The sequence below is a fragment of the Rhipicephalus microplus genome, chromosome X (assembly GCF_043290135.1).
Source record: "Rhipicephalus microplus isolate Deutch F79 chromosome X, USDA_Rmic, whole genome shotgun sequence".
In the NCBI taxonomy this organism is placed as follows: domain Eukaryota; kingdom Metazoa; phylum Arthropoda; class Arachnida; order Ixodida; family Ixodidae; genus Rhipicephalus; species Rhipicephalus microplus.
In genome coordinates, this window is record NC_134710.1 from 376,958,457 (window position 1) to 376,978,703 (window position 20,247).

A 20,247-nucleotide genomic window follows, 5' to 3' on the forward strand; every position below is an offset into this window, starting at 1 on the left:
ATTGCATCTTCTACGCTTGACATAGGGAATGGTTCTCTCCTAAGTTCTTTGTCTTGGTGCTGCACTTTTTCACTTTTTTGTTAAAAAGCAATTCACGTGATGGGTGGGGGCGTCTTCTCAATGTACTATCTACGTCAAACGTACCCGAACAGCGGTAAGGCTTGCGATAGTGTAGCGCATGCCGTCCAGTTATCACCGTTGAAAGAGGCGCGCGCATCCCTTTCAGCAGCTTTGCGCATACATGCGTGCCTGTTCGTAATGATAAGAGGACGGCGTGCACTGTACTATCGCGAAAGATTGCCGCCGTTCGGGTTTCATTTGACGCTGATGGTGCCTTCCTCCTGGTACAATGATAACACCTTGCGGGCTTTTATGTGACGAAACCACGATGTGATTGTGAGGCACGCCCTAGCAGAAGGCTCCTGGAACTTCAGTCATATATGGTGTTGTTTCGCATGTACTGACATTGCGTAGTAGACGGGCCTCCAGTGTTTCGCCTTCACCGAAATTGCGGCCACCGCATCCAGGATGCAACGCGTGACGTGTGGGCCAGAAACAAATCACCGTATACCTGGTAACGTAAATAAGGGTCCATGTTGTAAGTAGTAGCTGTATATGCAGCCGTGTTAACTTACCAAGTATATGGAGTTGAGCTGCTAAACTCCAGGCAGGGGCGTAGGCAGAGCTTTTTGCGGGGCTGGGATGGGGACCTCCTTGATTTAGATGGGCGCAACCACTTTAAATGGTCATTTTTTCGCTCTGTCTGCCACGACGAAATGAAATTTCTGGGCCGGGGTCGGAGGGGGGGAAGCGCTGTTCCGGTGTACCCACCTCCGGCTACGCCACTGGCTCCAGGATGCGCGTTCAATATCCAGTCGCATTTCGAAGAAAGTGAAATGCAAAACAGCGATATACTTAGACTGAGGTTTGCATCGAAGACCGTAAACAGGTCAGACTAGCCCGCAACTGAGGCTTGCATCATAATGAAATGCGGCTCTCGCACGTAAAACCACGAAACTTACCTTAATCCGCTGATTTATTACCTTAGTTATTTCATTTTTACATTGATGGTCAACTTCTGTAAAGAGTAAAAAGAGCACAGGTGCACAAAGTTTTTTCTTTACGTGCCAACTTGAACTTCTCACCACAGTGCAACGTTCATTCATTCGTCGAGACACTTACGTCGTCTAGCCGCAGTTTTTGCGCAGTGCGTCGGTAATGCATAATCAACGCTTCGCCTTTGATTATACATTACCGGTGACAATAATTAGGCAATAGATGGGAATGTTAAGTCATTAAAATTTCCTTGTAGGTTCACGGCAGGATCGTGCGTTCAGTGCTTTGAACGTGGTTTATTGTTGCAACGAGGGACGTTACTATTTAAAGGTCTCCCGATTTTTCTTTTTATAGTTTATAACTATCTGCGTGTTTCTTCATTTGTAAGATTGTATATGTAATATACAAATTAACACAGTACAGGACTTTCACGAAATCAAAGTTAGGGGGAATAAAGTAGTTCAAAATAGCTGCTGTTTAAGTAATTCATGCATTGGAAACAGCTATCCGCCGCGAAATATATTACGAAGCTATGCACCGGCATGCCATGCCCAAGAAGTCGGTGTAGTATTCGTAGAAAAGCGAAAGAATGGAAACTAGCCACGCCTGGAGGGAGGTAAGGTAGTTCGAATGAACGTATCCGAAGTTTTGTTCACGAACAATAAAATTTCCCTGCTGTGAGGTGCCTGTAGGGCAGCCACATGAATTCCTTGCTGAATAGCAGCAGCAATGCTGGGGATCGGCTGTGGTATCGCTTCTAGCCTCCATGGGCCCCGCTGATCTTCTGGTGCCTACATTTGCGTGTTGGAAGATTGTACTCACGATCACAAGCGCCAAGAAGCACAGCGGACGACCAGTGGCTGTGTCGTGTATATGTTTCTAGCCCTGTGTTTCTGTCCACTTTGGTGGTACGGTGGTTTGGGTGGTCGGCTGGAGACCCGAAAGTCACAGCCTCGATCACGTCTTCAGCGAACACATTTCGACGGAAGCGAAATCCCGGAGGCCCGTTTACTGTGCTATGGTAGTGCACGTTAAACATCACCAAGATGGCCAAAATTTCCGCAGCCCTCCATTCAGTGTGCCGCATAATTATATCATGACGTAACCTTATCGTGACATAACCTTACATAAGTGCAATGTGACATTCCCCTCGTATACCCACCTGTAGTGACCCTGTGGTTGGGGTGCTCGGCTCCTTACCCGAAAGACGCGCATTCGTTACCGGCCGTGGCGGCAGCATTTTGAAGGAGGAGAAATGTTAGAGGTTCCAGTGTTATGCGATGGAAGTGCGGGTTAAAGAGCCCCAGGTGGATGAAATTATGTGGAACTATCTACTAAAGCATGTCTCATAGGGCGAGTTGCTCGAGAACGTTAGATCTCCCCCCCCCCCCAAAAAAAAAAAAAACAACCAAGCCAACTTTTCTCACCAAATTAATAAACAATTAGATTGGGCTGGTTGGTAAAGATCTAGCTTTGCAGGAAGCGCAAAAGTATTAACACCGAAATGCATAACGAGGACGAGACACAAGTGCCCAACATCAGCTCAATATGCCACACAACATTCAGGGCTAGCTGGTTCTATAGCGACGACGTGGGTTGAGGGCCGCTCAATTCCCTGAGTAAGCGCGCCGAGTAGATTTTAATTGCACCAAAATAATTACATTAACAAAGCTTTTGTGTTCAGTCTGACAGCCATCATGATTTGCTCGAACCTCGTCCCTGCGCCGCCCAATGATTAATTGATCATTTGCTTTTCAGCTAAAGCCTGCCTTAAGTAAGTGATTTCGCTTTGACGATGCTTTCTCCCGAATTGAAGAATTCACGGCGCGCAACACTTGTCTTCATTATATGTTCTCTCAGGAATATGAATCTCTGAAACTGCAGTTACGCCTTCCCCGTCTCTCTTCAGAAAAAAAAATCGGCAAAATGTTGTCGCATGAATGCCGTGATCGAAGTTATTAATTACAGCCCGACGCACACCTCGCTTCTTTTTTTCTAACTTTTTTTCTCAGTATCAACGCGAGTGATCGATTGTCATAGACGGCATATTCTTGCCGCTGTTGAAATTTGCAACCACGGACGGGTCGCGATTCAGACACCACGCCCTCTGTAGTTGTCCCCGGCTTTCGCAAAACGTTTCTATACGTTGGATTGGGGTGGCCCGGTCGGCACTAAAATCTGGCCTTTCGCTCGCGTGGTGTTTTATGGTCTGTTTTGTGTAATGATCTCTTTTATGGTACTTACTGCTTTTGGTGGTCAGGCGTGATAAATGACGTTTTTTTTTTTTTTGCCGCCCTGAGTCAAAGCTTGGCAATTAATGATTTCCTGTCAAAAGGATGTCGTAACGTGTCGAGACTGTGATTATTCAGTGGAATGACCCAGTTTCAGGGGCGACTATAGAGGCAGTCAGACCATGCGCCACAAGACGCTCTCTGTTCACTTTCTTGTTCAGTTTATGTTATGTTTTTATTTACTGAATGTTGCGTTTTATCTCTCTTACGTCCAAGAGCTTCGAACACCGCCTGTTTTTTGTTTTTTTTTTCGAAGTGCTCTTGGAGCTTTTGTTCGAATAAGTTCGAGCACTTGGGGCCGTTTAACTTATCGCTCGTTTAGTTTCATGCGTAACTATCTAAACCCAGAATTGTTGCTTGCTGGACTAGCCGGTTCATTGAAACTCGTGTTTTGATAAACCAGCTGATGAGCAGCCCTAAGTAGTGGAATGGATGACGACAGTGACCGAGTAGAATGAGCGCTGTTTACGCTCCGGCTATACGTCGTCGTACGTTCTACTTTCTTGAGCAGTTTCCTAAGTTATCTGAACAAACTAGCGGACAAACGTTGAGTTAACCGGTGACGCTGCTAGAAATTTATCTAGACAAATTTAAAAAGGCTGTTTTTTGTTCTTTCATTCTTTCCACACGGACTGTTTTAGAAAAGTATGTGCCGCAGTCCGTCAATGCTAGCAGCACAGACCTATGTAGCCTACCCTATTTCACGGTGGAATGTGTATAATGTAAATTATGTTAAGCGTTGCATATTTCGTGTACGTAAGAATCCAAATGCCATCATTGTAATTGTATTCAACATGAAGTTAGTTTAGCGTTGCTTATGATGATTAACAGTAAATATTGATTTCTCTCTTTAAATCTCGCTTTTCATGAAAAGAATACTCATGTCTTACTTTTTGAAACTGTGGCAGTTTTCTTGATCGTGAAAAGCACTCAGTACTCTAAATGATTTTATGATCCTCTATGTTCACGAGTTGTTTTTGTTTAACACACATTTTGAGCTTAAATAATGCACACCTATAAATAGGTGTAGTAGGCATATTATAGTGCTTTTTTATTACTACTCTGCATTTTACATTTGTAGATGGGGACCTTGGAGTTCTTCCACTCGATGCATTGCAGTAAGGGTGACCTACGCACCCGTACACATACTTAGTGAAGGTGACTATAAACCCGCAATGATGTTGTTGGCCAATCAGCATCAACTGCACTATTCTTTAGCTGTTTTGAATTTGAATGACGATATATTGGGTGATGTTAGTTCAGTTTTCAGTTAGCAAGTGCTTCAGTTTTGGTCCTGCCTTTTTGTGCTGTTGCTTTATTTTTATTCAGTGTGGACGAAATTATTTGTTGATAAAATCCCTGTGCTGTCAATTGTTCACGCCCATTGGCATAGTGTTCCTTATTAGCAACGCCGCTGTTTTTTTTTCAGGACGGCTCAATCGAGTTCGAGGAGTTTATTCGTGCACTTTCTGTGACTTCGCGAGGCAGTCTCGACGAGAAGCTAGTCTGTGAGTATTATAGTACCCTTATATTCAATTCAAATCAATTCATTCATTCATTCATTCATTCATTCGTTCATTCATTCATTGAATAGGGTAAGTAACGAAACACAAAACTATTTGGTTAGCCTCTTTGCCTGTCGACTTTCATTGCGCAGTGTACCATGTAGGCTCATATTTAAGCTATCTGCAGTGTACTGCCAGAATTTGTAGTTCAGGCATCGGAAATCGCGTCTACGCGAAGTATACGCGTAGCAGCGAAGCTGTCGATTCTGATAACACGTGATTGCGAAGCAACAATGCCCCAGTTTCAAACCCTCAGTATGTTGGACGCACCCCTCCTCCCCCTCTTTTTTTTCATGTCCGTGCCTGCAACAACGAAGTATGTGCGAAGACGCCATGTAGCACTCGCGCGTCCACGTCGCCTCCCTCGAGATGTTTACTCGGGCTCTCCGGATCGGCTCCAGTTCACTAAATGACTCTAATCAATAAACGTTAGCGCGCTCCCCACAGGCGCGGTAAAGCATGGGCGCCCGCGAAATATAGACTAGCCATGCGCGGCGAGCAGAGTTGGCATGCGCGCGCCGTTTGCAGCAAGTATACAAACGCCGTTGTTGCTTCAGTTCGCCGGCGCTGAGCAGTAATGACGTACGGTTACATTTCCTTCCGGAGCGGCAGAAGATATTGCGCGGTCGCGCTTGCGCTTCGCGCGTGTGCCCCACTGTGCACTGTGTGCCCAGCCAGCAAGCTGGGCAGTGCCGGTGGAGTCGCATTAAATACGCATGCCATCGACGGAGGAAGCGTGGGCGAGAGGCACAGTTTGCACAGAGCATTAGGACGCCCTGATCCCTTCTGGGAGTGCGTACGTGATATGGTAATGTATGCTAATGCAGCTTAGGCGCCTGCCTTGCCTTCTTATTTTTGACCCCCCCTTTTCCGCACGCACTGTTTCTTTTTTTTTTCATTCCGTTTCACACGCCTCTGCATTTCTGACTACGTTATTATAGACACTTTCTTCGTCGCAGAACAATAAGCAGGCAGCCGCGTCTGTTATTTCTCGGTGTTTTGGCGTCGCAAATCGCGTGGTTCGCTGCCATCATTGCTGAGAGAATGGCGCGCGAATGGTGGTCGTGCTGGGGCGATGGATTGCCGTCGTCCCCCCCGTTTTTCACCGCCGGTATCAGGCTTTATATGGCGCATAATGTTAAGCACGCGTCCATATGTGTGCACCTCCCGCGTGTCCGCTCTATATGGACCAGGCGGGCGTCTTTTATTCCCCTTATCGAGAGTCTCGACTTGCTTTCTCTGGGCAAGGTCTCCTCCTCAAAGGAGTTCTGCGACGTCACTAAGCTTAGTCTCTCGTATGCATACATGATGGAAGCGCAATCACAAGCTCGCCTGTACCCTGTCTTTAGGGAAATTTTCCTTTTCCCTTTCGTATCTAGTTATATTGCGATGGGGACTTCCCGAAGGCGTAAGGCTAGACATGTGGTGTGTAGGCTGTAAGGCCTCTGCGTCCGTCGCGTACGTATAGCAGCAGCTCATGCGTTCGCTGATCTAATGGAAGCCTATTCCTGCGACTCTGTCGTGCTGAAGAGCCCGCACAATGACTTGTTGCGGATTCTGAAGCCTAAACTTAGTGTTGGAGAACCAATGGTGGATATTCGTGGAATGCGACTAGAAATGTCACGTGCTCGCGTTTATCAAGCAGGAAAAAGAAAATAGAATGATAGAAATAGATGCTAAGTAGAGTCCGTTAATTTTATGGACTTTTGGGTGACCTTACGTATATTTTTTCCCTTCATTATAACATGTAGCGCCGAGTAATGCAGACGGAGCGTCGAGATACACAGTTTACCTCAGTACACGAAATGGGGAATCATTTCGCGCAGTAGTAGACTGAAAAAATCAATAAAAATAAATTGGGGGTTTGATGAAAATGCACTCACTACACCATACAAAGTACATTCCGGTATTCAAGAGATGCGTCGATCAACTACTAGGAACAAGATTATTTTTTACGCTAATAAAGAGTAATGTGCAACTTCATCTCAGACGTAACTGTAGCCATGTGTAGCCCCGCTGCGGTGGCCCAGTGGTTGTGGCACTCCACTGCTAACTGGAAGGTCGCGGAATCGAATGCTGGCGTCGATGGCTGCATTTTTGTTGTAAGCGAGGTCGTTTGAGGCTCGTGTACTTATAATGGATTCCAATGGTGGAGTTAGAGAAAGTTTTTCTGCTCCTTTGGGGGCAAATGAGTTGGCAAAGTGAGGGCGGGAGTCAAGTGTTCCAATGAGAGAGACGGAGTGGATTCAGAGCGGGAGTGACTTCATGGGGCTGGAAAAGTGGACCGGAACTCGGCGCGGGTATACTACCGTGGCAATGATGGGGTGGGGTGCTTGACCGCTGTGTGAACGACCCTTAATACGTTCGCCCGCTCGAGGGTGCCACCGCTGTCGCGTGTTTTGGCAGTAATGGCGGACGACATAGCCGACTGTGCAAATCCATTCGTCGCAGAGTGACAGCCAGCCAATAACCGCGTACGAAGAATTCGACAGTGTAATTAGCGGGATGGAATACTACTACACTCAAGGTATTCTGGGTCACTCAAGGACTTGCGCTTCTAACTTGCTCACCGGTACTTGCTCTGGCTGCGGGGATTGTGTTCCAGTCGTGGATTTAGAGGCGTTGCTCTACGCCAGAGTCAAGTACTCGCTCGCCGAGTCCATCAGCTGCTCCTACTCCGCCATTGGAATTGAACATTAGATTTAGGTGCTCATGAACCCCAGATGGTCCGCTACGGCACCTCTCATAGTCATATCGTGGTTTTGCGACATTAAACACAGATAATATTATTATTAGGCATGTGTATATTATATGCGCATCAAAAATAGTGACTGTTGGGCTAGTCAGTCCAACATAATTGAAAACTGGCGTGATGACTGAGACAGGTACAATAGAAGAAATTACTGACTAGGATAAGAGCTACTGTGTGCCACGCGCTCACTTCGATTAACAGAAGCCACCATCAACAGTGCTGCCTTGTTGTGTCGCGTTGTAGTGGAAGGCGATTCAAGCACAAGCGTCTCTCCGCCTAAGAATCGTCATTGCGGAGAAAGCCTTAAAGCCTCGTTTTCACGGACAAAGGAAGGGTTGTGAACGAAGCAAGTTTTCAAAAGCTTTACCAATCGAAATGACTGCATCTCGAAATGATGCACACACCTCAGTTTCTGAAGAATTCTGATCGTATGCAATAGTCTCGTTTTACTCGTGCTGGTGCATGGTCTAGTGATTACGGTGCTACACTACTGACGCGCAGGTAGTGGGGTCGAATAACAGCAGCGGCAGCCGCATTCTCAACAGTGGTGAAAATGGTAGTGTCCCGTGCACGTGAATCTTTTGTGCACGTTAAACAACTCCAGGTGGTCGAAATTACAGGAAGCCTTCACTACGGAATCTCACGTAATAATGTGAGATGCCAGGACGTTCAACCCCAACAATTAATAATGACTTCACTTTGTGCATTCGAAGCGAGATTTGTGCTTGCAAGGAATCCGTGGACATCAATTCTGTTAGAACATTTCGAGAAAGCAAGTTACGCATAGGGCCATTGCACGTTTTTACATTTCAGCGTTTCCTTTTGAAACCGCGATACTTGAAAAAAAAAGGAGTTTATTCCATATCATCAACCAATCAACATGCCTTGTTCGCCAAACTGCGACCGCAAAACGATGACAACAAAGAAGAAACCACTTTTTCTTTGACGCTGTACGTTGCTCGGCATTTCAAGTATCTGCATTTATTTCAGACTTGGTGAGGACTACTTATATTAACTGCATGGCGAACCACCAAAGGCCCACGTAGTTTCCATTTAGTCATTTTATTTGTATAACTTTAAAGCTTAGTGAAGCTGTGCGCAGTGCTTGGCTGCAAAAAGAAACGTGCGTGGTGGTCTATTCATTAAACGAGACAACCAGCAAAAGCTGCTTAGAAAACTCTCACCAGACGATCGTATGGATTTTATGTGGGGCCTTAAGAACCTTAGGAACCACAAGGTAAATATTTTTCGAGCACTGCGTTGGACGTATGACATTGTAATTCTTTTAAATCCTCCCTCCTCTCCGTCTCCCTATTCTCTCCGCGCATGCCTTATAGCAAAAAACTCACGCACAGGTGTGTTCAATTTAGCAGACCTAATGTCAGTGTTATTAGAAAATTTGTTATTTTCAGTCGACGGTCACTTACTTTGCATCCTCTGCAACTGGCTGTTAGCGCTGTCATTATTTAAATGCCCAAACCATTCTAGATACCTTTAACTGGTATAAAAATGCTTGTATAATCTTGCAACCTAGAAAATCGAACTTTGAAGCTTAATGGCGCGTGACATTGGTGCTTACGGAAGCCCTCGCTTTAAAGAGCTTAACCTAATCGATGAACGAAGCGTCCTACTTCGGCTTTTCGTTTTAGTTTGTAAAAGAGCATCGCCTGTGCGACGCAAGATATCGTCGAGACATTGATCGCCTTTGCCGAATGGCAAATCACATTTAGGTTCTCTCTAAAATAGTTCTTTTTTAAACTTTCCGTTGCATACGGCTTGAAAATAAGGCTCTTACACTCTATAGATTGTTTCTCTCTCTCTTTTTTTTTATTGAGTCTCCTTACTGTAGATTCATGTGTTCTCACTCCCAGTTGTCATGCATGCTTCCTTGGCGGCACTTCTTATGCCTTACAAGTGCGCAAAGGCGACTGGACCACTTTTTAATCATAGATAAAACGACTCTAACTTTAGAACGATCAGATAAAGATGAAAATACGTCCACAAAGGTTTCTCTTTTTAATTACGACATTTTTTTCACCAAGCATTTACTGGCATAAACAGCTTATGTGTGCATTTGCTCGACGCAACTAGTTGACTTGGACGTTGCACAAGTCGCTTACGCTTCTGCGCTGCACAATAAACATCTGGAGAAAAAAAAAAGAAAAGAGTGCGCGTCTTGCCACGCGAGGAGTCGCTCTTGCTGTCTTCAGAATTCAAGTGGTTTATCACCGTCATTCAAGCAGTGGTGTCATTGCGGTGTTCTCTGACATAGCCCCTTCGTGTTTTGCATTGCCTCACTTTCGCCCCCCGCCCTCCCCATCGACCATTTCGCAGGGGCCTTCAAACTTTATGACGTCGACAACGACGGATTCATCACGAGAGATGAGATGTACAACATCGTAGACGCCATCTATCAGATGCTGGTGAGTAATGAAGCACAGCCGATGTATCACATTTACCTCGGTCTGACATATACTATAGAGACACGGCCCTCGACCTCCCCCTTCGGAAGGGGAAAATCGAGCGGCAGTGCTAGAGCAACCAACGTCAACCGACCAACCAACATTCGCAGGCAATCGTTAGAGTCTCCTTCGTAACCCTATATCCACGACGATAGTTATAGCGCGAGAACAGAATGACGACACAGAGACGAGAAGGACAGGAAGGTTCTGTTCTCGCGCTATAACTATCGTCATGTCATACCAACTAGCCCAAGCTGCCACACTCCTATAGCCTCCTGTCGTTAGTCATCGTCGCGGAGAGCTTCAGTTCGCATGATTCGCTGAACAAATGCGCCCCGTTAATCAGACGTCACCGTCGGTGGCCTCCCATTGGCCGCCGTCCCGTGGGATAACAGTGGTTGTCTGTGTGCGCGGCCAGACAGACACTGGCGTTGGCGACTCGTATATTTGTCTTCTATGTATGCTTGATATGAGAAGGCCTACAGAAGGTCTCCATATATATATATATATATATATATATATATATATATATATATATATATATATATATATGTATATATATATATATATATATATATATATATATATATATATATATATATATATATATATATATATATATATATATATATATATATATATATATATATATATATATATATATACATATTAGTGTGCACACCCAAACAAACAAATGAGCAGGTGGTGGAATTTAATGCGGTATTTCGCGCAGAGCACACCACCACGCTCCACTCCGTTTGCCCCCTCATCGCAAGCGGCCGGCCGGTGACACGCAATCAGCTGTCGTTTTGTACCAGTACCAGCGAGGTGCGAGTGCCAAGGTTTAGCGGAGCCGTGGAGTGAGCTGACGCTCACTCAAATGACCAGCATTAAAGGGACGGACGACCACGAAGAACTTGAAATTATATAGCCCCACCAATGGAAAGATTGTATATCGTATTGGCTAAAGCGAACCCTGTTTTTTTCTCATTAGAAGGTGATTTGAATTTGTACTTTGTTTTTTGTTTTTTTCATGGATGTGAGAAGGAATGCTATGAGCGTCCCTTTTATAACGATACAGTGTGGCACGCATGGTGCCTGACTCACCATAAAAGAAGGAATAAATAAGAAAAAGAGATTTTTTTTTGTTTCCAAGCTGGCCTATAATGCCTTGTCTACAGATATAGGCTTAGTTGAAGCCACTTCTGGCACCGCACGTGGAAAAAAAAGTGAATCAGCGTATGATGGCGATCCTGTGATCTTTTTAGTGGTACATGTGGTTTATGCGATCTATATTAGTATTGAAATACGGTACATATTTTTATTGCTTCTTTTCTAACCTGAAATGCACCGGTACTCTTTCGTTTGTGGTGAGCAGAAGAGCAGCGCCACCTCCACATGGCGTACAATGTGATGCTCATGAATGGCAGTATGCGGCCTCCGCGATTAGCTCTAGCAACGGGGCTGATCGAGGAGGCCATGGGCAAATACAAGTTGGCTGGGGTACTATAGCGGTACCTGCTGAAAAGTTGAAGAAGTACCACGATTGCCTAAAAGGGTTTCACGTGACTACAAAAGTTCAGAAAGAAATAATATAGCGGCATTTTATAATTTAAAGTAATTAAAATAGCAAAGTGAAGGTGGTTAATCGCAGTTGTAGTCACTCCAGTGAAAAACGTTGAGTGAAACTAACAGCGAGCAGGGCTAACGGTATCGCTATCATTTCTACGCGTTGCTGGAAGAGGCAGCCGCACTTTTTCTTTACGGGCACCTCAAATTGACTAATTCTTCTTACAAAATACCAACGTGCTTTCGGAATCGACCTCTGCAGGTTTACCCACAACTGAGGGGCGCTTTTCGTTGCGCCTTAACAAACTGCGTCGAGAAAAATTGGTTGTCAGTACTATTACAGGGTGTCGTCAGCACGCCCCAAAACATGAGCTGAACAAAATCAATGCGTACAAGTACACTTTCGTTGTCTGGTATGCGGAATGTTATTGCGCCACGCATAGGCGGGAACCCAATGCAGGGGACGCTGACAATAGCAGGTTGATTTGTTCCTCAGTGACCTGAAACAATCCGCCCCCCCCCCCTAAAAGATCCATTGTAAATTTGACAACATACTGTAGAGTGAAATAAAGAGAAAACATATTACTCAACTATAATTCAGATGGTAAATGTTGCAAGATGCAAGTCTGCTTAGACATAAAAAGGGTCTCTAAATATTAAGACCAAAACGTGGCGTTTTTTAAAAATGCTTTTTCCATTTGAGTGTTAACACAAGAATCGTTTCGAGATCACATGATCTTGCAACCAGCTTGACGCTTATGCTTTATACTGCGTCAGTGTATAGTTATCTAAATATTTCTTTATCTATAGATGAAAAGCAGCACTACCCTTCAACCATCCTCAGTATTTGTATTTTTGTTTTCAGGCTATCGTATTACTTTTTGTTGTTGCATTGTCAGCTGGATGCACTAGTCCATCAATTTCGTGGTCTCATTTTTTTTTCTAAAACAGCTATGTTCTACTTACCCCACGTCCACCTCTCGCGATCATCGTCATTATGTTGCTCTTACTAACTTGTGTCCCCTCGGGCAAAAGGCATAATTTCATTGCACTTGAATGGTAGGTCTATTGCAGTGACTATCTTGTGGTCTTGTTTTGAGGACATATCCTAAGAGTTTAGAAAAACAAAACTCACGATGGTGGATTAAGACGAATGGGGGAAGAAGGGGTGTGTCTGTGTCTCGATTTCGCCTTGTGTCGTCTGCATCGGTCTACGCTTAACCACACTTTTAGTTATATGACTAATGCAGCCTTCTGGGATAGAGAGAGATAGACAGCGTTTCAGTGACATACAACGAGTTTAACTGGAGGAGTGTGTGTTGGTTTAACAGCGAAAGCTGTTATGAGATCAGAACAAGGGTCGTGTGCGCCGAGGTTCTCCGCCGCTGGTGTCCGTAAGCACAATCGTGCGAAATAAGATAAAAATCTGAGTAATAAACAAAAGACACTAACAACGCAGAGGGATTTGAACGTGGTTCTCCTGCCAGTCCAGTATTCTACCACAGAGCCACGCCTGTGCATGACACTCTGTTTCAAACTGACCTTAAGCAGGCGTCATGTCGGGAAAACAATCGCGTAAATATGAACGATAAAGCGGTTTAGAGCAGTAATCGAACAAACAGATGTCACACAATGCGATTTGCATAACAAGCGGATCGTCGAAGTCTGCAACCCAATTACAAAAGCTTCAGGCATGATTCTTCATCGTCGTCAGCCACAGCAAAACAAAAATGCACAAAATACCTCGCAAGTGTGTAGCTGGTACCACGCTTCTCTGAAGAATGACGAAGAGTAGGGAATGCTGGCCTACTACACAAAATTACCATTATTTATGGCGTAGTGGGTGCCCTGCAAGCATGCTTGTGGCAGTTACCCAAAGAGTTTAAAAAAAGGCTCTGAAAGGCTGCTTATAAAGGTTTCGCTGTGACTGTGCTGCACGTACCGCGCATGCCTGGCAGGTTTTTTTTTTTTTTTCAAATTTCTTACTTGACACATCGAAAATAGAATGAGGGATAGTAAAAGACTGGCAACTACTTTCTTAACTGCCAACGGGGCTTCAGTAAATTTCTATTGCTGGAGCACAATCCTCTTGGAATGCTGTGTTCGCTTTCCTATTGCTCGCTTTGTTACCAACTTCGTTACGCGTGATGCACGACATTTTTCTCCATATGCAGGGAAACCAGACGAAAGAGTCCGAACAAGAGGAATCCCCCCAGGAAAGAGTTGACAAGATATTCGATCAACTGGACAAAGTGAGTCTTCTTCTTCGCGAAAGTATAATGCCGTGTGATATGCTCTCAAACCACGGCTTCTTTGTCTCATATTTAATTTAAAATGTTCAATGCTTAATGTACACAGCAAACAAAGAAGCGATAAGGACTGCACTCTAATTGTCGCTTCTATGTGCGGTTGTGTACGTTTTACGCTGTACCTTTTAAATGTGGAAACCAACTATCTTGCTCCCACACATTGCTTCTTCATCCCAACTTGAAAGGCCATCTCTCTTTTACTGAGCATCATTACCCTTTTGTGAACGTGTTGATGGATGTTAACTTTTGCAACCACCTTATACATAACAAAAATAAAATGAATGTTAGTGCTATTTTTGACTTCGAAAACCTTGACCTCATAAAACACTTATGAGACAACTAAAAGAACAGCGCTAATCACTCTTGTTAAGGCGAAATGATCAGTGTTTTATTATAAGATGTGCGAAACATATTTAGGTGTGCGTAAAGAAATGCTGAACACTAGCTATGATCACATGAGCTAGTAAAACGTCTAATCGGCTGATATGAAGTCTTCAACACGAACGGGTTCTTCAGTGAATCACATTTCCTTGTGTTTTTCGTGCGTAATTAGGAATATTTCGGAGCAGTTCCGAAAGCACATTCGTGAAGCGTTTTGTAAACCTCGATGATTCCACCCAAACATTCTGTTTTAATACCATTAAAAAAAATCCCACATGATTATCTTATCAGAACGTATACACTTATGGCGGCCAGAACGTATTACAGCGTTATACGGACCTTTGTGAATGATTTTGATCGCTGAAATAGCTTGTTGATTGTCAATATATAGAAGAGTAACAAACGACGAATTACACGCAACCGTTTAAGCTGTACTTTTCAGAGCGGATGAAATTACCCTCATTGTGGAATGACGAGCCGATAAATTTTTCGAAGGTGAACCTGCGCACTCAGTACTTTCAAAACTGCTTTAACGAAAGCTCCACGGAGAATTGTACCTCAGGATGCTGCAGGACGAACTAGATGGTGCCAATATTGTCATGTCACTATGCAAAAAAAAAAGCGGCAGAAACAAAGAGGACGAACTGTTTGACCTTACTTGCTTTTGTGTCCTTTAGTCGTTACGGATTGTTTTGAAAGCAATATATTGCCGTAGAAAGCAAATGTTGTGCTGCCTGAAGTATACAGGCTTCACGAGGATGCTAATAATATAGCATGAAAAGCCCCAGTAAATACTCAACTGACTGCAACATCTCGCATAACGTTTTTATGTGGTCGTATCGCAACATGTGATTGAACTGATGAATTCAATACAGTGAATTTTCAAGGCATGTACACTTAGAGGATATTTTGTTAACAATACCCCCCCCCCCCCCTCTTTTTTTTTTCAAAGTGCAGGGCACGTCAAGGGGCTGGGCTGTCATATACAGCTGTTTTACACGGTCATAGTCACTTAGAGTAATGCAGGGAAACCATCTATAGCACAGCCTTCTGTACCATATTGAGCACACGCTTGGGCCAAGAGGTCTTCTTCCACTTGTTCTTTGAGAGCCTAGATGTTGATAAGCGAAGAGCACTTTAGGGACCCGCACTGTCGTGTGCTTTCGTCGCTTCGCTTAAGGCAGACGGGCTATTGAAGCCAGTATGGTATTGCGGCTAGACCTTTTATGAAACATTTATGAATCAACATTGAAACCTCTTCTTTTTCTTATTTTCTGTAAGGTATACTTCACGAATTTTTTATGGCCAGTGTTATTTCCACTTTCCCTATCTTGTGAATAAAACTTTGGTGCCATAGTAAGTTAATATTGAAGGTAACGTAACAGAGAATGTACTGAGAAGATTTCCACAGCGATACATTACGCTGATATGCAACTCGCAGCATTCGAAAAAAAGTGTTCCTTACGTTTGGGCATGTCGTTTTGGTTGCTGTAAAGTGAAAGCAGTACATGAATTCAATATGAAGTTTAAGTGATAACAATGCATTCGAAGCGCCCTTTAAAGTAATGATGTCCAATTGCCGCTACGCGCTAAGCATGAGAGTATTGGGTGGCAGGGAGTATTGCATCCTCTTAAAGTCACAAATGGTTACAAATCTTCCATAGTAACAAAAAAACATGCTTTGTAGAAAACGAACACTCGTGTGCCTTTCCTGTACGGTTGCGGTTGTTGGCATTTTCCTCACGTTAGTTTGTTACTAATTGCTATTTATCTTTTTTTTTACTTGCCTCCTTTCTGCGCAGAACCACGACAACCGGCTTACGTTGGAGGAGTTCCGCGAGGGCTCCAAGCAGGATCCGAAGATTGTGCAAGCGCTATCTCTTTACGCTCCTTGACACAACCTCACAGCCAGTCAGTCCATGCTGGTCCAGCCTCCCACGTTCGAGCTTAATTACTCCCACATCCCGCCCATCTACTGAACGCCCTTCATTTATGAACACCACGCTGCTATAGTTTCTTGTGTTACTTTGTTGCTTTTCTAATTATTGAGTAACCCCTATGTTTTCTGCCTTTTCCAGTGTCTTGATCGTTTTGATTCTGCACTTGTCTTAGGAATTTTTCATTTGATTCTATGAAACAGCAGTGATACAGCGTACTAGAAGGACAGATAAAGCGAGCCTTCTTACGGGCAGTACCGAATGTGGGATTTGCAGCCAACCTATTAAACATTTTTGCGAGTCACCGTGAAGCTTTACCCCAAGTTTGGTAGTCGGGACTTTGTGTTTCGTTCGCCTTCTGACCTAAAAAGAAACATCAATGTGAAAATTTGATCAGGACATGGCTGCAGCGGTGAACAACTCGAATACGTGATTAGCTTGCGTAGCAACTCGTTTTCAGAGTGTTCAACTGCTAACGTACATAATCAGCCAAAAATTAGGCTGGGCTGAGAGGCTCTTCGTTTGATCCTTCCGGCATGCTGTATCCTGCGAAAGTTCTGCGCACCTTGTGACGTTCAGATTTTCTGCCACATGACACGATTGAAGCCGCCTTCGATGGCTTCCACCAGGTATGATCATTGTACAAAAAAGCCAGTCATTCACTGATTCCTGCACGCCTCGCAAGCGAGCGCTGTACAGTCAGGGTAAATGTATTGCGGAACTGTTAATTTCGGCAAGCTCGAAGCTATTTTTTTATAATACAGTGACTGCACCTCACAGCATGCTGGGGAAAGACAGGTGTAAAAAACCGAGAAAAACTTGAAGGTTAAATATTTTTTTTCGTTCTCGGAGCCTCCCATTCCCCTTGTTCAATACAAGTCGTGCCAAACAGCTCCGTAGATGATATAGATAATCCTTAGCTACCATGACTGTCTGAATTGCTCAGAAAATTACGTGTGGCACGCCTCCATCTCGCGGGCAGAATTGCCGTTCTTTTCGCACCAATGTACTTCAATCATACGCCCCCCTTTCATATATGACAATCATTTGAAGTAAAAATAAAATACCTACGGTGCCCTCAGATTATTCAAGTAGCATCCACTGACGATAACACTTGTATGACATGACCGAAATAAGATTTACATTTCGTCGCATCAGGTGCTGTTTCAAGGTGAACGTTGAACGGCAGAACCCACTGACGTCGATAGCGTGTGCCTTTTCATTTCGAAGTTTCACTGCTATGGCTTTGAACAGTTGAGTATCACTCGATAGTTATGTGTTCGTGGTGTTTTTTTTTTTCATTTTTTTCCTACGATATGTCACGCTTTCTTTTTTTCTTGTGCCATCACCATCATCACATATTCCGCGTAGCGCGAACGCTTTTTCACGGGGCTAGGACCGGCGTTTTCGACAACAGTGGACCAATGACAGACAGAACAAAAAAGAAAAAAAATCTGTTATTTCTGCGCCGCTCGAAGCGGGCATGTACCCTTCATGACTGACTGACTGGCTGTTGAAGTGACAGTGTAAAGCTGCTAGCCGGAGAGATGATGATCTATAAACACTCGACGACCAGACCCAACCGCGCGGCTGGTGCGCGCGCACACGCACATGCACACGCACACACACACACACACACGCACACGCACACGCATACGAACACACATGCATTGCGGGGTGAGGACGCGGCCGTTGCGTAGCTGCCGCAGGCGACGCATAGAAACAACAAAAGCCAATCAAATAACGACCGAATCTCTCTACATCTCCGTCGCCTCTCCCTTGTGTTGCACGAGGGAAAAAAAACTTTCTTTTATTCGTTCTCCACTGAGAGAAACCTCGAGAGAGATGTACATATACAACATACACAACACGCCTCACTACGTATTCTTTCCGCATTCGCGGTTGTTCCAACTCCCGTTGCCGAATCGAACTGCACCGAGAAGATTCTCGTAAGCAGTGCTCTACTCCGTAAACACAAATAACCCAGGGGTCGGAGCTAGGCGTTCTTTTTTTAGGGGGGGGGGGGGCGCCTACGCATAACTCGCAGGATTGCACCCGAAAAACGATATCTACCTGTCGGCTTTGTATACCACATTGTTGCACGGTGTCGTTGTCTTTCTGCGGGGAAGGTTACCAAGAGGTGTCTTCCACTTTCACGGTGGAATTTTATCGCTCTCGCCCCCTTTGTCAACGGAGTGTTTGTTGATGTTGCCAACCTAGGGCGCCGACACATGTTCGCCACCTTGTGCTTCGAGCGCGGTGGCATTTGTTATTTTTCTGAGAAGGTACATCCGCACATTTTTTTTGACCACCTTGTGTACGGATGACTCGATGCCCCGCCACCGTTATGATCACGCGCGCACTCACTTTTCACCTGTTTGAAGCAAATAAAAGAAGGTATTCCCTTCTTTACTGACTGAAAAAAATTGCGCCACAATTGCTGCGGAAAGCAAAGTTAGGGACGAGACAAAAAAAAAGTGGACAGTACAAGTGCATGTACTTGTCACTTCTTTTTTGTCTCTTTCCTAACTTAGTTTTCCACAGCAATTGTAGCGCAATTTCTTCCAGTCATGACAAACCAACCAGCCCAACTTTGCTCCCTTCCTTACATTGTAGAACACTTTTTTTAATCCATCATTCTTTAGTGCTTCTTTTTTTGTTCTTTTGATGCCGGGGGCGCAGCCTGAATACGTTTGTCGAGTGCAAACGAGAAATGACGGAGGGGCATTTTTCGCGAACAGTGCAATTCCCCAGATGTACCCCAATACTGCTCTTTGGGTGCGTGTCGAGAGCCAAACTCGACCCCGTTGGCGGTAAATTGTTTGTCGGAATTTAGGTTTCCGGGCTACAAAACGTTTTTGTTTGGTACCCTGTTAGAGCGAGCACGTGATACCAACCTGCAAAAGAGTTGAGCGTTGTTCTAGTTTGTATTGCGATGTTAGATAAGTCGTAATGGATGCTACGGAATGAGACAGAACGAAATAACTGCTTGTACGCCGTACATTCGCCGCATTTTATTTTGCTGCTAGGGATGAATTCAATGTCCACACATCATCCTGCCCTGTAGGAAGGCAATAGGAGAAATGCGAAAGGTGGGGAGGCTAATCAGTTCCCAATAACCAGCATAAATGGCTCTGCGCTGTAATGAAGGCATGAAACAGTTTGAAAGTGATGGGTCAGAGAGCCCACACACAAAACCACAGGTACACGAGACGCCGGGCTGTGTGCTTGGTATCAACGATTTAGTCACCCACATGACGGGGATTCAAAGTGGGTGACGCTATGGCTAAAGCTTCTCCTTCAATGACACGTAGACTTCAAAACAAGGTGTACCTTAGCGCTCGAAACACGCGACTGACTGAAGATGTATCGGATATTTGTTCGGCTCCAACACTTCTTTTACACCACGTTTAGAACTCGTGCGTAGCCATTTACATTATCCCTACCACTCCTTGGGGCTGAGCGCTAAAATTTTGTAGGCAGAAATAAACACTAACGTAAAGCAGAACAATCTATGAAAAAAAAAAAAAATACGTGCAATCCTCGTCCAAGTTCTCTGTCGAAACAGCAGTATACATCCACCTGTGGACACCTTAGTATTTTCGTCGTTTCAGCTTAGCGGAGGATTGTGAAAAGGAAAGGCTCAATTTTGGGCGCTCGGTGCCATCGGGACCACTCTGGAAGCACGAGGCTAAAGCATAAAGCACAGAGCACACGTTAACGTGGCCGTCAAAAGCTTCGTAAAAATTGGTCTCTTATATCAAGCAGTGTTTCGTGGTTCTGCTAACCTGTCTTTCCTTTTTTTTTTTTTTCCTAATGCCACAATGAGCCAGTGTTTCATGATCATCCCTCCAGTAAAGCAGGGTGTTAGCCATGTATAGCCTCGTATCGAACCTTTTACGGTGTTTTCGTTGTCAAAGTGCCA

The 20,247-nt window shown here is 44.5% G+C and overlaps 1 protein-coding gene across 1 annotated transcript in view; it reads left to right on the forward strand.

The window, feature by feature from the left end:
• The window catches only part of LOC119161941 (frequenin-1), a 355,468-nt gene extending 338,951 nt beyond the window's left edge, over positions 1-16,517 (forward strand). Inside the window, exons 5-8 of the mRNA XM_075880028.1 lie at positions 4,777-4,855; positions 9,999-10,087; positions 13,870-13,947; positions 16,188-16,517. Of these exons, the coding sequence (XP_075736143.1) occupies positions 4,777-4,855; positions 9,999-10,087; positions 13,870-13,947; positions 16,188-16,280 (339 nt within the window). The 3' untranslated portion in view covers positions 16,281-16,517. The remainder of the gene's footprint in view (positions 1-4,776; positions 4,856-9,998; positions 10,088-13,869; positions 13,948-16,187) is intronic.
• The last annotated feature ends 3,730 nt before the right edge of the window (positions 16,518-20,247 follow it).